The following is a 25,433-nucleotide window of genomic DNA, read 5'->3' as shown; positions in this document are numbered from 1 at the left end:
AAGTCTGACTTGCAACTATATGGGAGATAACACTGTGATAATTTTAACCTTATATCCAGAATAAATGTTTTAAAAATGAGAAATTCAGTTTCTGTTTTAAATAGAGTATTGAAACATACAGCAAACAGGTCATAAAAGGATAATTTATTAAAATAATGGATAGTTTACTGTTATAATAGTTGTAATTTATTTCTCTTAAGTTTTGTCTTTTCAAGTTCTCTTCCCATTTGGGCGGTGGTTCATTGTTTCTTGCTTCCATTTGAGCACAGTTCTTCCTGGTTTTTAACTTTCCTTAACTTGGATTACGTTCAAGTTTTCCCTGTTTAGTGATATTCTGCTTTAAATTGTGAAATAGTAAAGCTTCCATCTGTTCCAATACAACTGTATTGGCCTCACTTCAGTTTATTTCCTGTATTTTGCTAATTTCTTAGGTTGCTATAGAAACCTTGTTTTCCACATTCTCCTGAATCCTTTTTGTGAACTTCCTGCGAACCCAGTGTATGCATTATATGTCAACCTGAGGTGCACTTTTTTCCTAAAATAGTTTCCCTAAAAAAGACACAAAGTTTCTATTCTTTTGCAAACTCCTGTGCAAATAGACATATAAGATTTATTATTTCCTAATTATTTTTATGGAATTTCTACCCTGTCTTTTCTGATTCTCTCTTCAAAGATAAGGCGCGGTTCTTCATTTTTATTGTGTCAGCTCCAATTCCTGCACCTAGGAATAATTTCACTTCTCTTGTGAAAAGGGATTAGAGACCTGGGGTGTCCGTATTACATGCAGGGTATGATACACATTTGATGAGACTCATGTCTATCAAAATTTAAATAAAATTGTGGGACCTTTCAGAGATTATCTGTTACATATACACATGAAAAATTAAAGCTAACTAGTATTTAAAATAATTTTACTATTAAATATTGTGGCTTGCTATAGTGTGAAAATACTGCTGTTTGGGAGAGAGAGACTTTGCTCACTAGGTTTCTATAGATGAAGCTTGTGACTTGTCTTTTCAGCTTACTGGAAGAAGCTGGCTGAATATTTAGCTTTGCTCTTGGTTGGTTGCGTATTTGTTCTGAGAGAAAATTACATTTATATTATAGGATGCTGGATGTTGTGTTGTTGAACTGGAGAAAAATATAATGAAATCTATAATAAAACTAAAATCTGTGAAAGATGAAGAGTGAATCTGCACAAAAATTGTGTCCCCAGTGAACTGAATCCTGGCCCTTCTAACGTGTTCTTTGCTGCATTATGTTCTAGTGTACAAAGCCCATAGTAGTTAATGTGTACTCGTGCTAGCTGGCCTTTGCTTTTCTGATTGCAGTGTAATTGCTTCTTGAAACACTGTGATCAAAAAAGCTAGTATAAAATATTCTAACAAAACCAACCCGCAGAGAGATGTTGCTCCCAAGAAAATGAAAAAATGTGTGTCGTGTGCAAGTCCTCTGTCACAGACTGTATCATCCTGTAGCTGAAATCTCCTGTGTGTAATCATCTGGTCTCTGTTCTTTCAGGTGTCAGTGATCAAATCAAGGATTTGCAAAATAACAAGCAAACTTCCAGACAGGTCACAATTGATAGTGACGCTTAAATGTAATTCAGAGAAATACTCCAAATACAAAGTTTTCCTTAAGTTGGACTTACCAATTAATGCATTGATATTCAGTTTGCCTTGATTTTGCTGTTCTGTCTCACAATTTATCACAATGTTTTTGTTTTTCCCAGTAACTTGTGTGTGTGTGTGCGTGACTGTGTAGTCCCTTACACTGGTGACTTACCTGACTGTGGGAGATTTGTAATAGCAATTTAGTAACACCAAACTAAGCGCTTTCAAATTCCTTTTCAGACTATTTACCATGAGGTTGGAATGAACTGGGATTTATGATTTTTTGAGTGAAGAGTATGCAGCATGTTTCACAACTGATTCTGCCTCTTAATGTTTGTTTGGCACATGAATTGTATACCATAATATTTTGTGCATGACGTTGAAGCTAATCAAACATTTTGCCAGAAGAAAAGCAGACTGGTTTAAAATTTTTGTGTATATGTTTTTGTTCACTACTCACAGACTGCCAAATAGGCAGCTGAAATCCTTTTTTCTCATAGATACATTATTATATACTAAAAACAAAAATTCTGTTCCTCACATATATCATACTTATGACCAGTGGAAGAGTTCAGGCTGTATTAATTGGATCCTCCCAGTGTGTGTGATGCCTTTAAACTTCTTTGAAACTCACAACCAAACTTTATAAACGAAGTCAAATGTCTTTATTATTATGTCCTCTGTAGTACCAGATTTAACTGGCAATCTGCTGTGGTGGATCTCTCTTCCAGGAGTTATAAGATGAAGTGAAATTTAATGTTCTGAAATTAGGAAAGTATAGATTTCCTTAAAAATGTCATTTCAGCTCTGAGGCATTTATAGAATTGTATATTTATGTGTCTCTGGTTCTCCTTCCATTTCAAATTTGTTATTATTTACGTATGTAGTCTGGATTTTCAAGCTAAAGATGTCAGTGTAGGATTGAAAAAATATTAAGATGTGTATGGTAAGCTGAAGCTATGGGTGAGAGGTTGTTTATTTAAACAGTAACATAACTTTTAATGTATCTTTCTCTTTCAAAAATGTGGAATTGTGGTACCTGACATTTTATTTTAAAATGTGCTAGCATTTGGATTGCAACTGGGAAAATTCAGAGTGTGTTAAACTCTTGACACAAAACTTTGCGGAAGTATTTGCAGAAAATTATGCTAATTAATGCTTTAAGCAAGACAGATTAGTTTACTGAGTCAATTATTCTGATTTTTTTTCCCTGATGTATTTCAAGAAAATGCTTAACAGCTGTGCTGAGGGTGGCCAATAAAGAAATCTGCCAGGTGGAATTCCCTGCTGGTGAGTGCTGGTAGCAGAGGCTTTGTCTCCCACTTCTGCTAGAGGATAGAAAGTCAATGAAGTTAGTTTTTGGGTACTGCAGAGTGCTGACAGGAATGGATCTGAAAGAACCAAATAAAAATTGTTTTCTTACAGAGCTCATTCTAGTAGCAATAGGACTGGTCATGTGCAATGATAACATGCACTGATCTGAGCCATTCCTTGTCACGGTGTGATGAAGCAGTCCTTCGTCATGATGTTAAAATCAATGTCTTGTAGCTATCCCTGGAAATGCTGTTTGAACAAAGGTCAGGTATAGTGAAGAATGGTAAACGGTAAATGGTATGGAATAAGGGGTGGAGAATGTGCTGGTTTTGACTGGGATAGAGTTAACCCTTTGTGTACTTAAGGGGGGGCTACAGAAAAGATGGGGAAGGACTCTTGATCAGGGAGTGTAGGGATAGGACGAGGGGTAACAATTTTAAACTGAAAGAGGGTAGATTTAGATTAGATATTAGGAAGAAGTTCTTTACTGTGAGGGTGGTGAGACACTGTAACAGGTTGCCCAGAGAAGCTGTGGCTGCACCCTCCCTGGAAGGGTTCAAGGCCAGGTTGGACGGGGCTTTGAGCAACCTGGGCTAGTGGAAGGTGTCCCTGCCCATGGCAGGGGGGTTGGAACTAGGTGGTCTTTAAGGTCTCTTCCAACCCAAACCAGTCTATGAGTCTAAGATTAAAAGTTCATGTCTGTAGTTTCACTGGCAAAAAAAAGTTTCAGTTCTCTCCAACTTTCAAATCCATTGATGATTAGCAGCAATGGAAGTTGCAGAGGAAATAAGAGAGAGCAATTGCTACACTCTAATTTGAATGCAGTAATGTCTGGACCCTGTCTCTACCTCAGAAATCATAGCTGATATTACTTGGAGCAGTGATAGACTTCAGATTTGACTGTTCCTATGCAGACTTCATTTTCTGTCTAAAGCCTTCAAGCCATTCATTTATGAGAGTGACTTACTTGTAGAGATATGGGAAGGCAGGACTTATGGGGAAAATCTTAAAGTATTTTCTGTTTATTTTCTTCCCTTTTTAGCCTGAGTAAACAATATGTGCAATAATTTCAAGACTGACTATAAGGAAATACATCTGTGTAGAAATGCTGACAACTGGAAGGAAAAATAAGGAGATAATCACAGAATCACAGAATCATCTAGGTTGGAAGATCATCCAGTCCAACCATTAACCTAACACTGACCGTTCTCAACTACACCATATCCCTCAGCGCTATGTCAACCTGACTCTTAAACACCTCCAGAGATGGGGACTCCACCACCTCCCTGGGCAGCCCATTCCAACGCCCAACAACCCATTCTGTAAAGAAATGCATCCTAATATCCAGTCTAAACCTTCCCTGGCACAACTTGAGGCCATTCCCTCTTGTCCTGTCGCTTGTTACTTTGTTGAAGAGACTCATCCCCACCTCTCTGCAGCTTCCTTTCAGGTAGTTGTAGAGGGCGATGAGGTCTCCCCTCAGCCTTCTCTTCTCCAGACTAAACACCCCCAGTTCCCTCAGCCTCTCCTCGTACGACATGTGCTCCAGACCCTTCACCAGCTTCGTTGCCCTTCTTTGGACACGCTCGTGTAATTCAATGTCCTTTTTGTAGTGAGGGGCCCAAAACTGAACACAGTAATCGAGGTGCGGCCTCACCAGTGCTGAGTACAGGGGTAAGATCCCTTCCCTGTCCCTGCTGGCCACGCTATTTCTGATCCAAGCCAGGATACCATTGGCCTTCTTGGCCACCTGGGCACACTGCTGGCTCATGTTCAGCCGGCTGTCAATCAACACCCCCAGGTCCCTCTCTGACTGGCAGCTCTCCAGCCACTCCTCCCCAAGCCTGTAGCACTGCTGGGGGTTGTTGTGGCCCAAGTGCAACACCCGGCATTTGGCCTTATTGAAACTCCTATAGCTGGCCTTAGCCCATCGCTCCAGCTTGTCCAGATCTCTCTGCAGAACCTCCCTACCCTTGAGCTGATCAACACTCCCACCCAACTTGGTGTCATCTGCAAACTTACTGAGGGTGCATCAATCCCCTCTTCTAGATCATCAATAAAGATGTTAAACAGGAGCGAACCCAAAACCGAGCCCTGGGGGACACCACTCGTGACCGGCCGCCAACCGGATTTAACTCCATTCACCACAACTCTTTGGGTCCGGCCATCCAGCCAGTTTTTTATCCAGCAAAGTGTGTGCCCATTGAAGCATAATACAAATACACATTTGATAGCTATCTACTGCTTTACAATAAATAGTTTCTTATGTGATTTCCATTTCTGTAGGACCCAGAAAATGACTAGTGTTGCTGTGCAGAGCCAGCAGGGAGGTCACTAGTGCAGTTACATTTTTAGGTCTGAATTGTCACTATCAATGATACTGCTTCATGAAATAAAAGAAGCCATGTCTGCTTGTCTCCAGAGAAAATGTAATATTTACCACCATTTATAGTACATGCTACTCATGCATCTTCAGTATGTGAATGATTCTTTACCATAACTTTTTCAGGATGTAGACAAGTTCGCTAAGTTCAATGTGGAACAAAACCCCCTATTTTTTTCTACATCAGTGACAACACATCACCCACTTCTTATTACCAGTCATGAATTCCAGAGACTTTTCAAACATGTAAACCATAGAGTCTTTGAGGTTTGTGAGGTCCGTACATGCACGTCTATCTAAAAAGTTTCCATTTCTAGAATTGCATTAGGATGCATTTAAGACTGTATAGCAGCTTAGTGAAATATGAGCACAAAGAACATCAGGCTTCAAATATTTAAACTCGTCTATACGACTTAGACAACAAACAAGAAATCATAGAATATGATGACTGATGGACATTAATATAAAGAATAAGATCCTGGTGATGGTAATTCTGCTTGGTTGACCTAATTATTATCTTTCAGGCTATGAAGGACACCTTGTTTCTAATATTTAATCACATGAAGATTTTTCTTTGGATAAAGAAAGGAAGGGGGATTTTTTGATGTTGTTTTAGGGCTTGGTGGGTTTTACCTCTAACTTGGTAGGAGGAATATTTGTGTTTTGTAAGAAGTCATGACACCATTAACATGCTGTTCTTTGTGTCACTGATTTTGAGAACATTTTTCTTCTGATTTCAGAGAATATTTTTCTTCTGATTTCAGGTTGGGTGGGACTATATCTGCATACAAGATAGTGCCAGATGAAATAGAAGAAATTAAGGTACAGTATTACTGCCTTTCAACACTGAATTTCTTTGCTTGGAGAACTACAGTAATGTTACATTAAAAAAAACATGTTATTTCTTGCTTTGCAGTGTATTGTATGGGGGGGAAAGTGCCTAAAGTAAAATTATTGCATCCATATTTAGGCATCTAAAATAGTAATTTTGTTATTTTTACAAGTACAGTTTATCTTCAGCTTAAGTTGACTTCAGTAGGGTTTGTTTGATGCCAAAAACTTGTGTGATTCTATGTATTTCTGTTTTGTTACCTGAAGACAGATGCAGGAATACTGTGAGCATTGAGTTATGTTTTCATAACAAAAACCAAATATAAAGATAGTGTCCTTTTGCTTTTGAGATCAAAAGCACGTCCCTTTTTTTCACTATTATTTGTCTTAAGAAGGGAATAGTATGAAGTCATTGGTGCTCAAAATCATTAAAAGCTCTTTGATTTTGCAGAGTGTCAACAATAAATACTGAATTTTACCTCCAATGCAATGTGTGTTATAACAAAACTCACTTTAGCCAAGTCCACTCATGGAAAGTACTTCAGCAATTTGTGTCAATTTTGTTCTTCAGTGGAGTAAAAGAGAGGTACTGGGCAGGAATCTGGCCTAGACCTGGTAGCATGGTCTGCGTAGCTGGTTCTTTATTTGATTGGTAATCACTCAGTCTGACATATTGCTTGCTCACTGTGATTTCTTAATTGTGCTGTTTTGTATACTCATTTTCAACTGTGCAAAGGGAGTCAAGTAATTAAAAAACTCATAAAGGGAAGTGCTTGCATAATCATCTGATATAGACATGACTTCACAGTGTGTAAAGTTGTGAGGATTTATTCCTCCTCAGTTAGCATCAAACTCGTTGTAAGCAAATACAATGACTGACTGTATCTGCATCAGTCAAAGTTATCACTGCATTGTGATCAAAATGTATTTATCTTCTCTCAGATTCATGAACTCATCTATCCTGAATTATCAAGAAGAGCATGATTTATTAGGATAGATCCAGTGTTTAGACTTTGGTATTAGAAAGAAAGAAGGTTTTCAAAACGTAGTAGTGCTATGTAATATTTTCATGATGTTCAGAGAACTGCACCAAAACTATAAAAACAAAAATGAGAAAAACCCTAAACCATAATCTTTCACCTTTAATATAAGAAATCCAAACCCACTGACATTTTGCTAATGTTGAAGATGGAGAAAAGGAAGCTGGTATTTCTGGCTTCATTGTGCAAACTGAGTTCAGTGAACAAAGAAAAATGGAATGCTGGGAAATAAGAAACAATTTTATTTTTAGGAACTTACTGTATTAGGCAAGATCAGTAGTCACAGGAATGTTTTTTCCCCCCACCTGCTAAGGAGGTCTGTTCCAGTTTTTCAGCTCTTTCTTACTTGGCTGGTGTTTAAATGCTTGAGATCCTAGGAAACAGCAAAGGATGGGTTATTCATGTAAGCGTGGAGGGAGGATTGTATTGTTCTAAGTCAGAGCTATTTAAAGTGTTTGGAAAAAATCACCTCCTTTACTTGTTTCTGGTAGCTGTCTTGTCTTGTTCAGGTAATGGGTTTTTTTTGGTTATGAGTGAAGTCAGCCCACCTCTCACACCTTAAATGATTGAACTTCTCAAGCTGTTAATACAGTAGGTGTTATTCATATGAAATAAGGCACTACTGGAAGATGCTAAGACACACTAGCAGTGAGTATAATGGACAAATCTATATAAAATATGGAAAAGTATTCTTTTGTGTATATATATATTTTGAATAGCAGCTGGCAAACAGAGACTGAGAATCCTTGCAGTAAGTGTAGGGGGAGTCTTAACTTCTGAAAAGTTCTTCAAGCAGATTTGAGTAGAAAAAGAAGAGAGGAGGAAATAAAAGAGAAAGCAAATGAGATTACTGTTACTTCTAGAGAGGACAGAATCTTCTTCCATGCACAATAATTCTGAGTTATTTTGCCTTGCAACTATCCCTCCCCTATTTAACCATGAAATATTAAGGGGTTTAATTTGATGAAATGTGCAAGAAGAATAGCTCTGGTTTTAATATATGATTTAAGTTGACGGGTTGCTGAATTGTATTCACAGGAGTTGGAATATTCATGTTTTCTGATAGTCCTTACAAAGTAAACCGCTTACTTAAATGGCAGAGGAGGGCACTTTATCAGGCAGAGAGCAATAATTACTATGACAAATAACTAAGAAGTCTCTTTGACAGTGTTTCCATATATTCCAGAAAAGGTGGTAGATTAACCTCTTTTACAGCTGAAAATAATTTATAAGGAAAACAGATGTATTGATTTTGTTAATTCGTGTAATTACATCTTAGGCAGAACACCATTGTAAGCAGAGACTGTATCTCTTGAGTTTATGGAAGAGCAAAAACTGTAAGCCTTAATATACCTGCTGGTTGAAAAGTATCTTTAAAAGATTAATGAAGTGCATGATTCTAAATGTATGAGTAATTTAAAAAATAACCTGTGTAATATATATATATATATGAGAATTTATTTGTCCATATTGCAATGCTCAGGAAATTTTAACATGTGTTTATAATGTTTCCAGTCTGGAGTGTTTAGAATATATTTATCCTTGTATGTGAGTGTGATTTTACTATGTGTATATATGTACTGTGAGATTATATATGGTTTATGTGTCTAGAATATTGCCTGTATGTATGTGTAGCTATTTCTTTGAATGAATGTATATGGTCAGTGTTGGGTGTAATTGAAGCAGTGCATCCTGCTTACCAAAATTAAGTAGTGTCTGGCATGCTTATAGGCATGTGAATTAGGAGTATGTATGGCAGAAGCAATAGCAGGTACACTAAATACCTTCATGCACCTTACCAAGGTTAGGAAGAATTGTGTGGAACCAGTCACCACTATGGTTCCTCACCATCTGAAATGGAGTGTGATGTAACTTACCTTCCCTAGATTTTTGTCATAGGTACTTAGGTTCCCAAAGTGAGAGTGCTCAACAGGTAACAATATGAAGATTCCATCACAGGTTTTCCCCTGAAAACTTTTCTAGAAGGTAGAAATGTCTTCTGTCACAGGATCTTCAGGACCAGTGCTTCACTAAGAGAAGCTTTCAGAGGAGGAAAACTGGAGTAAATGCTTAAATGGACGTACTGCCATCTGCATTCCTGTTATTTCTCTACATCAGTTAAAGCAATGACACTTCATTTTCAGTACCTGCTGGTTTTAAAAACTGCAGGAACTGATGAAGACAGTAAATATAGGAATTACAGCATATTTCTGAGAAAGTGTCACTGTTTCAACTTTCTCTAGACTTATGTTCTCATCAGAATTATTAATCTAGTAAGCAAGGAGCTTTTCAGACTTGCAAAAATGCATTGGCAGATTTCAGCTTTGCTCGTCATCCACTGTAGTAGTGTGTTGTGCCTAAAGGAGAGGAGTTCCAAGCCAAATAATTTCATGTACATAGGGATTGGTGAGCATATCAGGCAACACTGGTTTTGAAGAACCTCTTCTGGTTGAAAATTAAAGCAATTGCATTTGAGAGGAAAAAATGGCAGCAAACTTAACATTTCTTTATTTCTAGTTAATGGCATTCATGACAAGATACAATGTAGTTTACAACGTGAAGTTTGCCTCAGGAGTAGAGAGCAGTTTATGACTCTTACCAATGAGGGAAATTTTGTGTGATGTGCCTGTAGATATTTTTATATGTCAACAGTAGCATCTTATTGTTTATAATACCATGAGAGATGCTCTTTTTGATTGCAGCATTCTGTCATTACAAAGGAAGTACATGATGTTGTGAAGGATTGTTATTCTAGAGGAAGACTGAGTGAATGAGAGGACCACTCATTAACAGATTTCTAAAAAATAACTGGTTTGCTAGGATTTGCAAGGCAACAGTAGAAAGGAATGTAATCGATTTGGGGGTTTTTCTTTTAAAGTGCTTCCCTATATGCTTTTCATGTAGGCATATGCATGGGTTTCATCATCTCAAGACCAGAAATTACTTTGACAGCAGGTGTTGAATTCATCAAAGTAATATGCACAAGAAAGACATTGCCATTGTATTTCATTCTTGTAATACTTGTGGTACGAGACAGATATTCCAGTGTAGAGAGCAAGGTGAAATGGTTACCTCCTCCGGTAGTTAATTTTAAGAAATCTTAATAGAAATTTTTCTTAGTACTGGTTATAAATTTGTAAATTTAGATGTAAAGCAGTTATGGAGGAAGATGGGAGGTTTTTTTTTAGTTCTATTATCCACCCTTTCACACAGAGACTACTTTATGCTCCTCAAAGAACACCCATAATTCTTCTATAGCTGCTCTTTAAATTAAACCACATATGCATAAAGTATTAAAGGCTACATTTAAGACTACAGACCTTTTCCCCTCAGTAGGATAGGATAGCTGTCTTTTCTTCTTTAGAAGTATGTGTTCATTTAATAGTTTAATATGTGAAAATCCTTTTCATGAATAGCTGAAACACGTTCCTCTCAGATAGTCTTTGGTCTGTCAGGCAACAGACGCCAGTGATAAAGATCTAAGAGTAGAAAACTAAAAAAAATGTGAGAGAGAGGGAAGTAGCCAGAAGGGAAATGGGGAACACTATCTCTTCTTAGAGGTCAGTTGCTCTAGATGATTTAGGAATTAATGAGATTTTAACTTTTCCACACAATCATATTTAGGAACATTTTATGTACAAAGTAAGCTGATTTCAGTATCAGTGAGCTGCATTTCAGAGCAAAGGTGGATCTGCCATCAAAAATATGCGTCTTTGAAATGATTACAAATAAAATCAGTCTATTCAGAGACTTTCTCGGAGATAGGTTTGTAGACCTTGTGATGTCATATACCTACATAATACCATATGCCAGAATCTGTTCTTTATGCTGGTAGGAGTAACTGATGAAACTCATGCAACCTCTGTGTGCAGCCAAGAGACACTGGCCTTGATCCTTCAAAGCATTTTCATGTTTATCAATGTGTAGAAAAGATAAGTAGCAATTTGTCAACAAGTGCCAGTTTATAGTCCCATATCAAAAAACCATGAATGAAAGAAAGGTAATCATTAGTACTGGGGTGGATAGTCCATTAGAACAGAATTGTGATTCATTCAGACCTCACAAAACTGGCTTCTTATCTCGATAGAGGGTGGCAGGCATTTAAATATTTCTTGCATCTTTTACAGTATCAACAATGCATTACATAAACAAGGAGATGTGCTGTCATCCCAGTTTTGCATAGGAGTTTAAGTGCTGGATCTGGTTTATTTCATCACTGTATTGATGTTCATCTGCTAAGTGTATCAACATTTGCTGAGGGTCTCCACAGAAAGTTTCCACAAGGTTTACGATGGGAGGCATCACAATTTGGTGGTAATGGTGAGATTATAATTTTGTGTATCTGTTTGAATCCAGCACAAACAAAAAATAGATTTCTCTTCATTGACCTTTCAGAATAAGAGTTTTTTTGAAGAGGTTCAAGCTGTTTAAAGTATGCACTCCCACCAATCCCATTACTGAGAAATATAAAGCACTAAGAAGCTTTAATATTTACCTTGCAGGAAGGACAATTCTGGTTCTCGATTTTTCTGCCAATTTTTCCTTCTTTTACCTCTCAGATTAGAATTACTAATTCATGGCACAAGAGCTCTTACTGGGTAGCATGACATAAAAGGATATTATCAATTGAATGTCTAACGAGTATTAACAAGTAGTATTTCCATAGACTCCAAAGGTTACAGATACAAGTTGAAAAAGATTTAAAGGCAATGTGTGATGGTCACGTGTTCTTCCATGATTAGATTACTAGTCAGGCTGGACTGTGTGTTGGCTAAAACTGAGGGCTTCTCTTTTAACTTTCGTAATGTGCACTCAGAGTCTGACACTCCAGCAGACAGTTTCATTGTGCTCCTGCAGCCAGGAAAATAAGGTTTCTAAAAGAATGTGCAAGTATCCCAACCCGTAACATAAGAAGAGACACTATTCTGAGATCTCAATTTAGTGTATGAAATCCCTGATAAACTTCCAGATTTGGATCTCCTGCTTGGTTCTCAGGTTTCCATAAAGGACACTTTCATATGGCCATGGATCCAGCTAGGAGAATTGAGAAGTGGGATGTGTTACATTACAACAACTTTATGTCTCATCATATTTCCCATAACTAGTTTACTTGATGTACACACAGATTTCTTCCCAATTTTTAAATCCTGCATTAGCAGAGTTGATCACTAATTATTACTCTTTTTCAAGCTACATACGACTCACAAAAAATGTCAATTGTTTAGATGACAGAAAGAACTTTGAGTTTTTACTTGAAGTATTAATCCTTAAATGATCTTACAGACTTTTGTTGTTTCCATGCTAAAGAGAATGAAAAGGTTTATGTGTGAGACAATGTGACAAAATCGTGAAAAACATTATATGAAACAAAAAATTACTTTCCTTTAATTGTTTGTCCATATGTATGCATTCATGCTATAAGCACATATGCAGAGTAGCTTAGGCTAGAGATTTATGCCCCTTGCAGTATTGATAATGTGCTCTTAGCTCTTTCTCCCCCATGCCATGCATTTGTGCTCTGTTCTTTTAGTTCTTGTCAACAGCTGATTATTTATATTATATTGTATCATATTACATTGCTTCTAGTTGACTGTGATTCCATTATCTGTTTTATGTCAGTTTTTCTTCTCATTAGTCCTTTGTTGGTTTAAGTTAGTTTTATTTCTTCTAAAACTGATTTTTCCCCTTTTTCTGGAAAGTGCAGTCTGTATTACATTGGGTTCTGGCTTAGAATCTTGGGGGTTGGTGCCAAGCCTGGCTGTGCAAGCCTGAACCACTGTCCAGGCACACTCTCACACCAGTGAAATATGAGTGTTTCATAAGAATGCCTTTTCTGTTGTGGGATTTTTTTTTCCCCACCTATGAAGCCAGTAGTTGTGGATATTGGTTTTGACTCTTGGATTGTTTCTGCTCTGATAGGTTTGGGACTCTTTTTACTTGAAGGACATGACTGTTCTCTGTGCTATAACTATTACTGTCTCAAGTTTTTGTATAGAAGCTCTTTAGGGAGTACTCACTGAAGGGACTTTTCATCTGTTTCTCTCATCTTCTGTGGATGATGGATACTCACTGCAATCACAGACCTCTCAACCAAAAAAACATCTGCACAAAAAGAATGTAAAATGGAAGATGGCTGAAGTGTCTGTATCGCTGCTCCCTGGTTATTGGATAACAGGATTCAGCCCTGCCCTTGTGGATATTCCCTGGCATTCAATGGGATTTCTTTTAGGCCCAGGCAGTTGCTGCCATTACCAGTATTACAGACATATTCCATTTTTCCACTCTGTCTTGCTGCTTCCGTAGTGTTTTGAGAGGGTACATGATGTAAACCAAGCAACCGGGGCGGGGGAAGCTGAGCATCCGCTCTTTTGGGCATCTGGCACTGAAGACACTGATTGACTTTTTTTGATTTGGAAGAGACACTAGCAAATATCTGGGGGTGGCCCAAATTTCTTTACATCTGTTGATGGTCAAACTCTGATCACTATTAGGACTGCTGAGTGTATCGCTAGCACTCCTCTGCTTTCCTGGCAAAGGATATCAAGTGCCTAGATGCTCTGGATGAAAAAGTATACTCACTAACTTTCCATATGAAAATAGGAATTATCACTTCTTGTTTTCCTCCTGTCTTCCATCTTATGTTTCATAGGCTCTGTGGCCTCAGAGATGGCATGGCTCCAGAAATGACAGAGACCACCTCACCAAGCTATCTTCCTCTTACAAGCTGTCTTGAATATAGAAGATGCTGAAGCATTGTTATTAATTCCTGTTCTAATGTGAGAAGGATTTACATTAATGCATTTTATATTTTATCGTGAAATTTGGTCTTATGGACATCCAAAAGAAGTTTAGCCTGTGTTATACAGATCATGGAATATTGCAGCATGTGGAAGGGAATTGCAGGAAGATAGTGCAGCCATTGAAGTTGAAATGCCAATGATATAAAATAATTCTAGTAGTCTTCTTATTTACTGTCCAAAACAAACAAAATAGTTCTGTAGTTCTTCTGCAGAGAAATGAGTATCTATAGGATGAAAAAAGAAAAATAGCAGAAAGTTAATTTACAAGACAAACCAGTATATTGTTGATCTTTCAAGCCTTTCTGGTTATGTAGCATTTAAGCATTCTTGGTGCTGTTGCCCTTCAGAGGGGAGATTAATGTGTATCAGATTTTTCATTACCACAGTCCTGTTTTGTTTATTAAATCTTTCTTCACTAAATACATTAGAAACAAACAACAAGAGATTTCAAATTTCTTGTTGTTTTCCAACATAAAAAATGTCTCTGCTTCTCTCTGTGGCCATAGTAACCAATTTTCTCTGACTTCCTCCTGGCTTTCTTTCATTTTCCATTTTTGCTAAATACATATCTCTGTACCAGTCATCACCTGAAACCTAGTTAGGTCTTGGGGCATCTTCTTACTTGCTCTAACATGGTTCTTGTGCTTTTCATCCGACCTGGTTTACTGGGCAATGTTTTCAGTGTCTTCCATTCGCACTGGAAAAGTCAATTCTTAAATGAGGTTTCAGCCTGAGTGAGAGGAGAGAACATAGCTCAGCTTCATTAAGCAGCAAATAGCTTCTGGCAAGTATGTAAGTAAATTGAGTTTATGGAAAAGCCCTAATCTTTTTCCATGTGACCTGTTACATTAAGTTATGTTTGGTTATATTTACCTTAAAAGAACGTATTCTGGTGACTCTTTTTGAAGATCTATGAAGGAAATTTAATGTAGGAAATTTAATGGGTAGTGTCATAATTGGTTAGGGGTGTGACTGAGTTTGAGGGAGATTTACAGTATGATCTTTTCTTGTGGTAAATACATTTCTGAAAGTTCTTTCTTTTTATGATTGGCAAAATAGATGAATACTGGTACTGTATATATAGGAAAAAAGATCAGTTGATTTTTTTTTTTTTTTTTTTAAAAAAAAACCTTCAGGTTCTACAGCTATTTACAGGTAGCGCCAGTGAATTATGAAAATCATTATTTGTAGAGAACTGAAGTATAACTGCAAGTAAGGGCATTGAAATACTGAGTGATTGGATGACAAACCATGTCATTCAACATAAATGTTAAGTGATATGTATGGGAGATATAAAAAAATCCTAAATTTGCGTATAAAATAGGGGTCTCTAATTTGACTATTGTGATCCAAGAATGAGGTCTGAGAAGGTGGTAACTATTAGCTCAGTGTTTAGGAGCAACTGAAGGGGATCAAAAAAAAAAAAAAAAAAAGACTGTGAGGAATTACTAGGAAAGGAACCAAGACCAGAACGGAAAACCTTTTCTGTTATGTATGAGCCTCTGGTGCCCCACCATATACAATGCTGTGTAAAGGGCTGATACCCTAATCACAAAAATGACATAGTAGGGCTGAAAAAGATTTAGAGTCAGATTATAAAAATTATCTCATTTATAGAAGCACTTCCATATGAGGAACAAATAAAGAGACTGAGACAGAAATGTCCATGAGTGGCACATTTGTTTGCATTTCAGCAACGTTCTTCCTTATTTCTACTGCACTTTTAAAATTAACTCTCATGCTTAATTTATGCAAATTGTAAGACTGCCTGAAAGCAGGCGCTGAAGATAGTTCTTATCAGACCTCAGTCAGACACTGAAATCTATCCAAAGATAGGTTACTGATGAAATTTTTTCTATGAGTAGGTCAGTGAAAAATTTAATATTTCCCTACAAAAACATCATTACAATAAAAGGAGCCTAAAGGGGTGTAGTCTGTTTATTCTGTTAGCCTGCAATTATTTCCTGAGCAAAACAGTATTCTTTTGTCGGTATTGTAAATGAGGATGGCCAGATGTTAACTTGTTGGTTATGACCTTCAATTGAGTATATTTAAATGAAGTGGTAGTCTGCTCTTCTCTGCCTCAGTTTTATCATGGCTTCTTTTCTAAAGGTTAAAAAATAAGTGAAACGCAAATTTTACAAAATCCAAAGAATGGGATAGAAAAGGAACTGTCTGACAAAAAATGTTTTTGTCTGTACAGTTGTTTTTTGTGTAGAGAGCTGTATACTGCTTATTACAAGCTCATTACAGTGAAATATATTTGCTGTAGCCAATGCTCTTATGATGTTTTCTTGGAGATATTTTGAAATTTGCATGACAGACAAAAAATACTTAGAGTTTCCAACTAAAAATATCTTTCCTTTTGGAGTTAGACAGAAGCGAAAGCTGAGACAGCAGCTCTAGAGACTTAATGGACTACTACATTTCTTAGAGTTGATCGTTACAGATGGTTACAGATCCAAACCCAAAAGTTTTTAAGTGGACAAATTATCAAATACTGTGCTTAGATTCATGGGTGCAAATGTAAAAGCTCTTGGAATATTGCTGCTATAGAATTGTTGATTCCTGATAGATGTGATCTTTAACCACAAATTTATAACTTTTAGCAGAAGAAAAAAATCTTTGATCTCTTTTTAATGTCTTCGAGTATCACAGATATTACCAGGCCTGGAGAGAGAACTCTTACAGGATGGAGAAGACTTGCTTAGTAACTGCAAGAAGAAAGCAAGGGCTTCTCCTTCTCTGGAGTCAGAAGTGATGGGTGTTGAGATGAAGAGGGAATTCTGGATGGGTGTGTGGTCTGCACTGGGGCAGAGGAGAGAGAGAGGGATGGTGCCAGGTTCTTTCTGGCTCTCAGTAAGAAAGGCCTGACAGCAAATGGCTTAATAAAATGTTTGCCTTAACAAGGCAGAATAAAAGGAATATAGATAGCAAATAAATCTTACTCTCTTTAGATGCTGGGAACCGTGTGTTCGTGCAACATTGGATCAATCCCTGGATGGATTTCTCCACTCATGAGAAATTCTTGCTGCACTTTTAGATAGAGGAAAGGCCATGCAGGTGGTGTAATCACCAGCACTTAGTGGGAGTTGCCTACGGGCTCCGCTGTTACAATGAGGTGGCTGAGTCTGTCCTTTGGCCAAGGGGACAGCATGACACAGGCCTGAAGGCCATGCTGGATGTGGAGCACAGCACAGCCTGCTCTGGGGACTGCAGGGGAACTGTTATGTGGATCACTAACTCCTTGATGTACAATGATCACTACAATATTAGAAACATAAATACAACATTGTGTGGTCCTTAATTTCCAGAGGACATTGCCCAGTTCTTGCTCACAGATAAAATTTATTGCATACTCTCCTTCATCCACTAATTCCACCTGCTCTCTCTTACGGAAAATACTGTCTGAATGACTCTACTGCCTGTGTAGGCTCTTCATCGCTCTCCAGCACTAAAGTGGCAATTGTCTCTACAAGGGAAAGCAGTAGTCCAGAGATAACATATACTGCATGCAATCCTCAAAGTAGAATGTGTGGGAGATGATACAACTCTTTGAAAGGGGCAACATGGTATTTTTAATTGTTGAGATGATGCCTTTATTCTAAACTGCATTGAACAGATGACTGTAATGTGATTCTAACATGTCCGGAAAGGTAAGTTTTGCAATTATGAAACCAAAGATCACTTATATATTTTCATGTAACAGACCGTACGTTAGAATAATAGTCTATAATAAAGCAGGTGATGCACAGTTGAAAAGACTCATTATTTCTTATGCAACTTTTTTTTTGAAGCTTATAAATAAATTGGCATTCTCATAAAGGTTGCCATGTATGTCTTCTTACATCTTTAAAATAATGAGTAAGTACTTCCTAGTCCAGAGGGCTTTCCATGGTTTCACAGCTCTAGAAATGACTCATGTTTTAGCAAGGAGGGTTCTGTTCCTATGAAGCAGCAGACATTTCATATGCATAACCTCCACTATATGTCTGATTCGAGCGCATCAGTAACAATGGGAATGTACTTTTTTCACTAGAACCTGTTGTAGCTACAACTGTACTCCTTAAACATTTCCATAATTACTGAGTCTCCCTGCTTATCCTTTTGTAAAACTATTTTTAAAAAGTGTGTGTATATTCTCTCTTAATTCTTTTTCAACGGAAACAGTAGGAGGGAGGCATGAAATACATCTTTATGAAAGTATAACGAACAATTTCTTTATGTTAATTGTGACATTTAAACTAATGTTGTTTTCTAGAGAGTTATGAAGGTTTGATATAAACCAGATGAAGTATGTGAAAGAAATTTCAAAATCAATTTGAAAAATATTTTCTGAAATACTTATCTCAAAAGGGTTACTTATGGTGAGAATTGTCTGCTAAGATTAGCACAATAGAAATCATTTGAGGTGTAGAACTTAAATTCTAAGAAAGTCTTTTAGTAAAAAGGACACTAAGATTTCGTTTCTCTTGTGCTACGTAGTTAAAGTTTATAAATCATTGATTCCTCTTGAAGCAGACACTGTAAGGGCTTCACTCGTTGATGACTATTCCCTCAGTGCTGCAGCTTTTGGTTCTGGCACAGATCTTGATTTTGCAACTGAAGCATATCGTACAAATATATCCATTGCCAGAACACTTAATTAATTAAGTCATCATTCATTCAAGATTAAGTGTTAAGAGTACCTGTATAGATGACATGCTTAGTGTAAGTGTTTCTTACTCTGGAATTAGTAGTGTTTGAAAACTCTGTCACAGAACCAATAGTTGCGGATAGAACCAGCGTGTTGGAAATCATGGGACTGGAAAGCATTTCTGAATACACCAAGAGTTTCTCTGCAGCAGTCAAGAGACTCAATATGATTCACTGCAAGCATTTGTAAGGATTGCTCTTCCTTTAGCAGAAAGCATTGTATACTTCTCTCATTCTGATAATACTGATTAGTATTTCTTTTATGATTCTTAAATTTTAGCAAGTGAAGTTTGGCATAAGTCTTTACAAAAACAAGAGAAGTAATTCTGCTTAGAATCATCCTTTCCAGCTCTTGTCATGTACTGCTTTGAACTTTGTTCATGTCCTAGTTAGCCTCTATGGCTTTGTTAACATTTAAGACTAGATTGAGCTACATCACTTCTATGAAGCAGTTGATTTATTAAGCTTCCATTTGCTCCATTTGCAGCAACTTTATATTAGACAGACTTCTTACAAAGTTGTCTCCACCTCGGTCAGTTCAGAAGGATACACAATTTTTATTTTATATATATAATCCTTGTCATATAACAAAGTTTTAGCATATCTTTCTGTATAGCACAAAATAATACCCAAGAACTTAGGACCTTAGAAACAATGGGGATTACAATACAAAGAATTCTGCAAAAATGCTGTAGGTTGTTTGACATTCTGCATATTATTTTGCCTGAGAGATTTCCAATACCCATAAAGGCATGTTTGAACAACCTTAGTATCCTGGCAGATTTTAGCTTCATTTATACCAGCTGCAGAAACAGTTGGAAGGTGATTTTGAAATCTCTTTAGGATTTTGAATGCTTTTATTACCACCTGACTCCAAGTAATTTTGTTGTTAGTATGTATCAAGAAAAAATGAACATCTTTTTTAAATGTTCCAAAAGAGAAATGACCAGAAACTTTTAGCTCTTAGGGAAAGAAGTCTTTCTAATGTGAGTTGTTCTGCATCAGTTTTCTTCCAAGTATAATAATCAGTTGAAATCTTTGATTGCAATGGGAGCAGCTAAATGATAAGACACCTCTGCAGGTTGCAACGGAAGCAGAAGATAGCTCATCAAATTCTATGGCAACAGCTTTCACCCAGTGTTGTGTAATAGCTATAATCCTTTGGCCTATAAGAGAGATTCTGCATAGACTGAATCCTGAAAAGGTCTTCCCTTTGAAGAGAATGGCCTTTTTAGTTCAATAATGTATTGTCTTATAAGTGCCAAAAGGTTCTTTCGCTACATTTTAGTCTTTGGATGCTTATACTCCAGAGTTCAGGAATAAACAATAACCTAATCAGCAAGGCAGCCTATTACTAGTTCATTCTATTATTCTTCTACTGTGCTCTATCTCTATAAGAAAAAAACAAGGGCTCATAGAGAAAAGACTTTTTTGCTGTAATGATCACAGTTATTTATTTTTCATTTCCTTCAACAGCTGTCAATGTGTTGTTTGCATTAAGAACCGTCAATGGATCTCAATTGATTTTTATTCTTTCCTTATCCCTTTTGAAAATCATTTGCAGGGTCTCTAAGATTACTCCTATTCAACGGATAATGGAGAAGTACAGAGACAGTCTAATCAGTTCCAGAATACTCCAATCTTCTTTCCTTTTTTGCATGTACTTTTCTCTTTGTTGTTTGTGTATCCCTGTCACATGAATATATCAGAGCAGGATGTCCATACCTTCCTTATATTTGGAGAAATGGATGAAGGGCCTTTCTTTCTGTTTTTTATTATCTTCTGGAAGCTAAATCTGGCATTGATTCTTAGACCTGGAAGGTCATCTATCATCTAAAAATGGTAGTCTGTAATTTGTTCCTTACTTGTCTGGGATAGTAATTTTTCCTGGAGAAAAATAAATATCTTTGCATACTCACATGTAGTGACCTGATTTGTACAAGAATCCTTTGTCAACTCACACATGACATTCACGGTTCTCTACAAATACTTTTTTATTGGCAGAAAGTATTTATTGGTAGAAGGTTGAACACAGATAATGCCCATCTAATTTATATTCAGGAAAGAGATTTTGTTGTTGGCTTGGTAAGCTTCACCAGGGCAAAAGAACACTTCTCTGAAACAATCTGAACAATGACAGGACAATCATAGATCACAATAGTCTGTAGTTGTTAGGCATGCTTGTTTGCACTTGTCGGCTGGAAATGTCTTTTAATTTATGCATTATAATTAGGTGTTAGAGAATGAATACGGCTGACAGTAATCTTAAAATCTCTCAAGTGGTAGGGGGATCCACTACAAATGTGTAGGGATGTCAGTAAGGATGACTTCTTTGTTGCAGAAGAGGGGCATCTTCTAGTAAATGTTGCTAGGCAAAATTGGAGTGCTGTTCTGTATCCATAGGTGAAGATCAGAACAATGATTTTTGTGTGAATAGCGCCATCATTGTGCACTGCATGAGCAAGCAGGGAGGTGCTGGATCTATCCATTATGTAATGTCTCCATTTATGGAATTGTGCTTGCCATAGAATAATTGTTACAATCCATTATCTTCAGGATCTTCAAAATATGCTGCCACATCTTCTTAACAGATACTTCTGTGAATATCTAAATAAGCAATTGTATTGGCAGTATTATTCACCAAAGATTAGTGTGTGGTTGATAACATCAAGAAATGCAAAGATTTTTTTCTCTAGAGGTGAAGAGTATCTGAGTTGGTAGGGAGATGTCTTTTTAATTCCATGCATTTCGGATCTGTTCTTATCTACCGGTATCCTTATTCTGTTGTGGTTAAGAAAAAGCAGTGTCTGAGTCACCACAGTCACTCCATTCTGACTTGAACAGTATTGGTACTTGGAATTCAGGAGCTTGCAGGTGTCTGTTCTAGTCATTCTGCCTTCTTTCCCCACATTGATCATTCAGACCAATAGACACATGCATTGTTGAGACCTCAGTTTTCATGTAGTGAAGTGTAATAACATATTTGACTATTTAAACATACAAAACATTTTGGTTCGGGGTAGGAAACAATCGATAACCTTTACATGTGCTACAAAATGATTTCACTTCAGGAGGAATCCATCTTCTGTGAGCGCTTTGTTTCTCAGTATGCTAGAATATTGGAGTTATTGGAAACTCAGGAGTCTAGTATACATCCAGCAGTTATTTCAGCACTTTATCCACCAGTTTGGTAGCATGTAAATTCTCTTAATCCTACAGTGATTACGAGACTTCCATTTTAAATAGAAGAGTTAACTCGGAATATTACTGTGATTCTTCACAGTCTTACTTGTTTGACATAACAGTGTTCTTTGTTGCATACAGAAGATGGTGAGCCCTGATATAAGTGGCTTTGACTCTATTTACAGTCCTTTGTAAGACAGAAGTGATGCTTTAGACCAAATATCTAAATTTATTCCAAAAGTTCAGATTTGCATTTAAAACAGTTTATTCATCTGCTCTTCCAGTGGTCATTTGTCAAAAAGTAACACGTTTACTGATCTTTAAGAGTATGTTTTGTAGACAGATGTCTGTCAGGAATGACAAAATAATCCTGAACTGGACAGAGAGAAAGAGAATAACTGAGATTCCATCCAGGCCCATTTTAGTATATTTTTTAGAATTTGATGAACTAGACTTTCCCAAGGAAATTTCTGTGAGGATACAAGTGACTTTTGCTGTTTTCTTTAGGGGTATTCTTTAGAGGACCTTAGTAAGTCTGTTCCTTGCAATACTGCATGTGCTTTTGCTAAAATGTACTCATTGTTTTGGCATCTCATTCAGCTGCCTGGCTTAATAAAACCATACAGCAATTTTGCTTGGCTTAGGCTTGCAAAATGCTTCCTCCCCTTTTATGGTATATCGATTGTAAGTTACCAGAATTGGCACACATATAGAGAAAGAGTAAAGACAAGCTTGTTATTTTGGGGGTAATTTCACCTTGTTCTGACAGCAGGTGTATTCATATGCTGCTATGTTAAATTTCTTTTGTAGTATCCATAGTAATTGTATTTTAGCTCTTCCCTGACTCTTCCTCAGTCTGTGGCAATCTCAGGACCCTGCATGCCAAAACATTGATCAATCTCTAGGGTAGTCAGTTCTTGCTCCTCTCCAGAGTAATGATATCCAGTAGCATGAAAGTATCATCTACACATGCATACTCTATGAAAAAACAATATTTTCTGTATGATGTGTGTGTGGCTGCTTTGATCCCAGCTCTTTTAGGTTATTTGTTACGTGCAGTTCCTTGTACTTTGGTGAGGGTACCAGGTTGTGCTCTCTGGTGGAGTACTCTCATGTTCTCACACCTCACAACTCATAGCTTCCTAACAGCTGATCGGCATGCATTGAATTGTTCATGACTGAATAGTCTTGGAAAACCACTGCATTATAGTGGTTCCTTCTCCCCTTTTGAGCTCCTAAATTCTTACTCCTTCTGGTTGTATCTATGAAAGTGGCACAGCTGGTGGCAGTTTACTCAGCCGACTGCTGAAGTATACGGGTCCTTATGGCTGCCATTCCACATAGTACCTTTATAAGGGCAGAGTATCTTGTCTTCAGTCATCCAAAATTCCTACTTGAAGTGATGCCACAGTTCCAGAGTAGCTAGGCAATTATTCCTCCAGTACTCATTTCCAGATCTTATGCTTCTTTGATTGAATTCTATACTTCACATTCTTGATTTCATAAGGACTTTATAATTTCTGTTCACAGGTCCAAGTCTTTTAGTTTGTTTCTTTGCTTGTCGCACTGTGGGAGTATCCAGAAGTTCAGCAGACTTTACACAATTGTTCAGAATACTTTCTGGCTCTGTGTGGACTTGAGGAACTTCCCCTCCATGCCCAAAGCAAATCCTATTAGATTTCTGGGCAGACTTAGTATCTGTATTGAATGCTATTTGGATACTTACCATAAGGCCACCTGGAATTCTGTCTTAGCTTTCACCTGCAATTATGTTAGTCTAATACTATCCAGGGCTGTTTCAGCCTTCAGTGGAGTGATGCTGCAGTTGTTTGTGGGACTCCTCAGGCCTTCTTCTGGGTTGTAAAAGGCAAAGGTAACTGTTCAGTGAGTCGCTGTGGTAATGTACATGCAGACTCAAAGAAGAAAGGTTACTAGTCAGTAACTGGTGTTCTTTGAGACATATAGTCTGCATGTACATTAGTCTCCTACCTGCCTTTCCCCTCTTTCTGAATCTCTTTCAGGTTTGATTGTGCATTTAAGAGGAGCTGAAGTGGTGGCGGATGCGCTCTGCCCTCTATGTCATGCCTCAAGCAGGAAGAGGGGAGCAACTAGAGCGCCCCTCCCGGGACACTCCGGGGCAGGCCACCGGCCCACCCACTTAGACTATATGTATGGACTAAGTATCTCAAAGTACAACAGCCGTTCGTTGGTAGGTAAATTTTCTTTACTGTATTTTCACAGGTAAAGCTGTAGATTTTATTTTTAAAACAATTCCATTCATTGACTCAATGGATGATATGCATGAACAATACAGATGTCGAGGAATTTATACCACAAACTGCATTACACTTGAGTAGCTCCTGTCTCTCTAATGATTTCATCTCTTGTTCCCCCCCCAACCTTTTTTAGATACTTGAATATTTTCACTCTGTTCAATTTGTCATTTCCATTGAGAGCTATACCAAAAACTGAAATTACTTAAACTGTAATACTATTTTAAAAGTAAAAGAAAACTCTGTCTTACAGAATTGTAGCTAAATGTGTGAAGTAACATGTAAGGTTGTATTTCCTGTTAGAAAATGAAGCTAGAAACTGAACTGGGTTCTGTAAGAATCAATTATATTTTTACAATTATATTTTTCAAAACTTCATAGTTACAGAAAAGTAAACATTTGAGTTTAAACATTTTTTCCACAGCTGGGTTCCTCATGTGTTTTTTTTTTTTAATCACAGAAGCCTTGTAGTTATTTTTTTAATCCACTGCACTTCCTGCTCATTAAACAGAACAAGTAGGCACAGGGTATAACCTGGGTTAAACTGGAGATGTGGTTGTGTCTGCATGCAAATATGTACGTGCAAATTCTGCGAGTGGTTATTTTTAAGTATAGTTTCTAAGAAGTGCAGGTTGTGTGAGTTGAGTGCTATTACAGAAATGATTCTTACATGTCTGTACTTGGAGTTCTCTAAGGCCTATCACCTATGCTTACATGACGGACATGCTTTCACCAGTTTCTTAGAGTTGAAGCGGTTAGCGTTGTCTTGGCAGCTCAAAGAAATTTACAGCTCTGTGACTTTGCCATTTCTAAGTTTTCTGTAAGATTAAGATATAGCTTATCTGGTCTTAGTTACAGCCAGCACAATTTGATGAAACTTCTGATCTGTGGTACATGAGCTACATGTGCTGTAGATGTGGATACACATAGATGAAATATTGTGAAGAACTCTAGTTTTAGAAAGTTACTGATTTGTGGGTAATATCAAGCTGCCTTTTCATTCTAAGAAGAAAATCCAAAATAAACTGTCTTTTAAACAACCTTAGATGAACATTAATGTATGCAAAGGGGAAGAAAATGTGGAAAAAGCCATCTTGTTCTGCACAATTAATCTGAAGTTTATGACTCCAAACCCAAGCATTTATATCTTGTGATAACAGGTCTTTGAAATGCTGCTTTAATTTAACAAAAAAAAAAGAGAGAGAAAAAATTTCTGTTTATATATTATTAGTGAGCAACTTCGGATTAATTTAGTTGATTTCATGCTTTTTTTCCTTTTCATTCCAATTGCTATTTTAGCT

The 25,433-nt window shown here is 37.2% G+C and overlaps 1 protein-coding gene across 23 annotated transcripts in view; it reads left to right on the top strand.

The window, feature by feature from the left end:
- Positions 1-25,433, top strand: part of GPHN (gephyrin) — a 303,525-nt gene that overhangs the window by 124,297 nt on the left and 153,795 nt on the right. For 22 of the 23 annotated variants that reach the window (XR_012628894.1, XR_012628893.1, XR_012628892.1 and 19 more), the window contains one exon: positions 6,075-6,132. Coding sequence is in view for 19 of the 23 variants with exons in the window: in XM_074868126.1 (XP_074724227.1) it covers positions 6,075-6,132 (58 nt within the window). In the remaining 4 variants the exon portion in view is untranslated. Of the gene's footprint in view, positions 1-6,074; positions 6,133-23,925; positions 24,069-25,433 lie in introns of those variants that run through there. The other variant, XM_074868114.1, reaches the window with a different exon arrangement.

The sequence above is a fragment of the Strix uralensis genome, chromosome 4 (genome assembly GCF_047716275.1).
Source record: "Strix uralensis isolate ZFMK-TIS-50842 chromosome 4, bStrUra1, whole genome shotgun sequence".
NCBI classification, from domain to species: domain Eukaryota; kingdom Metazoa; phylum Chordata; class Aves; order Strigiformes; family Strigidae; genus Strix; species Strix uralensis.
This window is presented reverse-complemented; position numbering and strand designations above follow the sequence as displayed.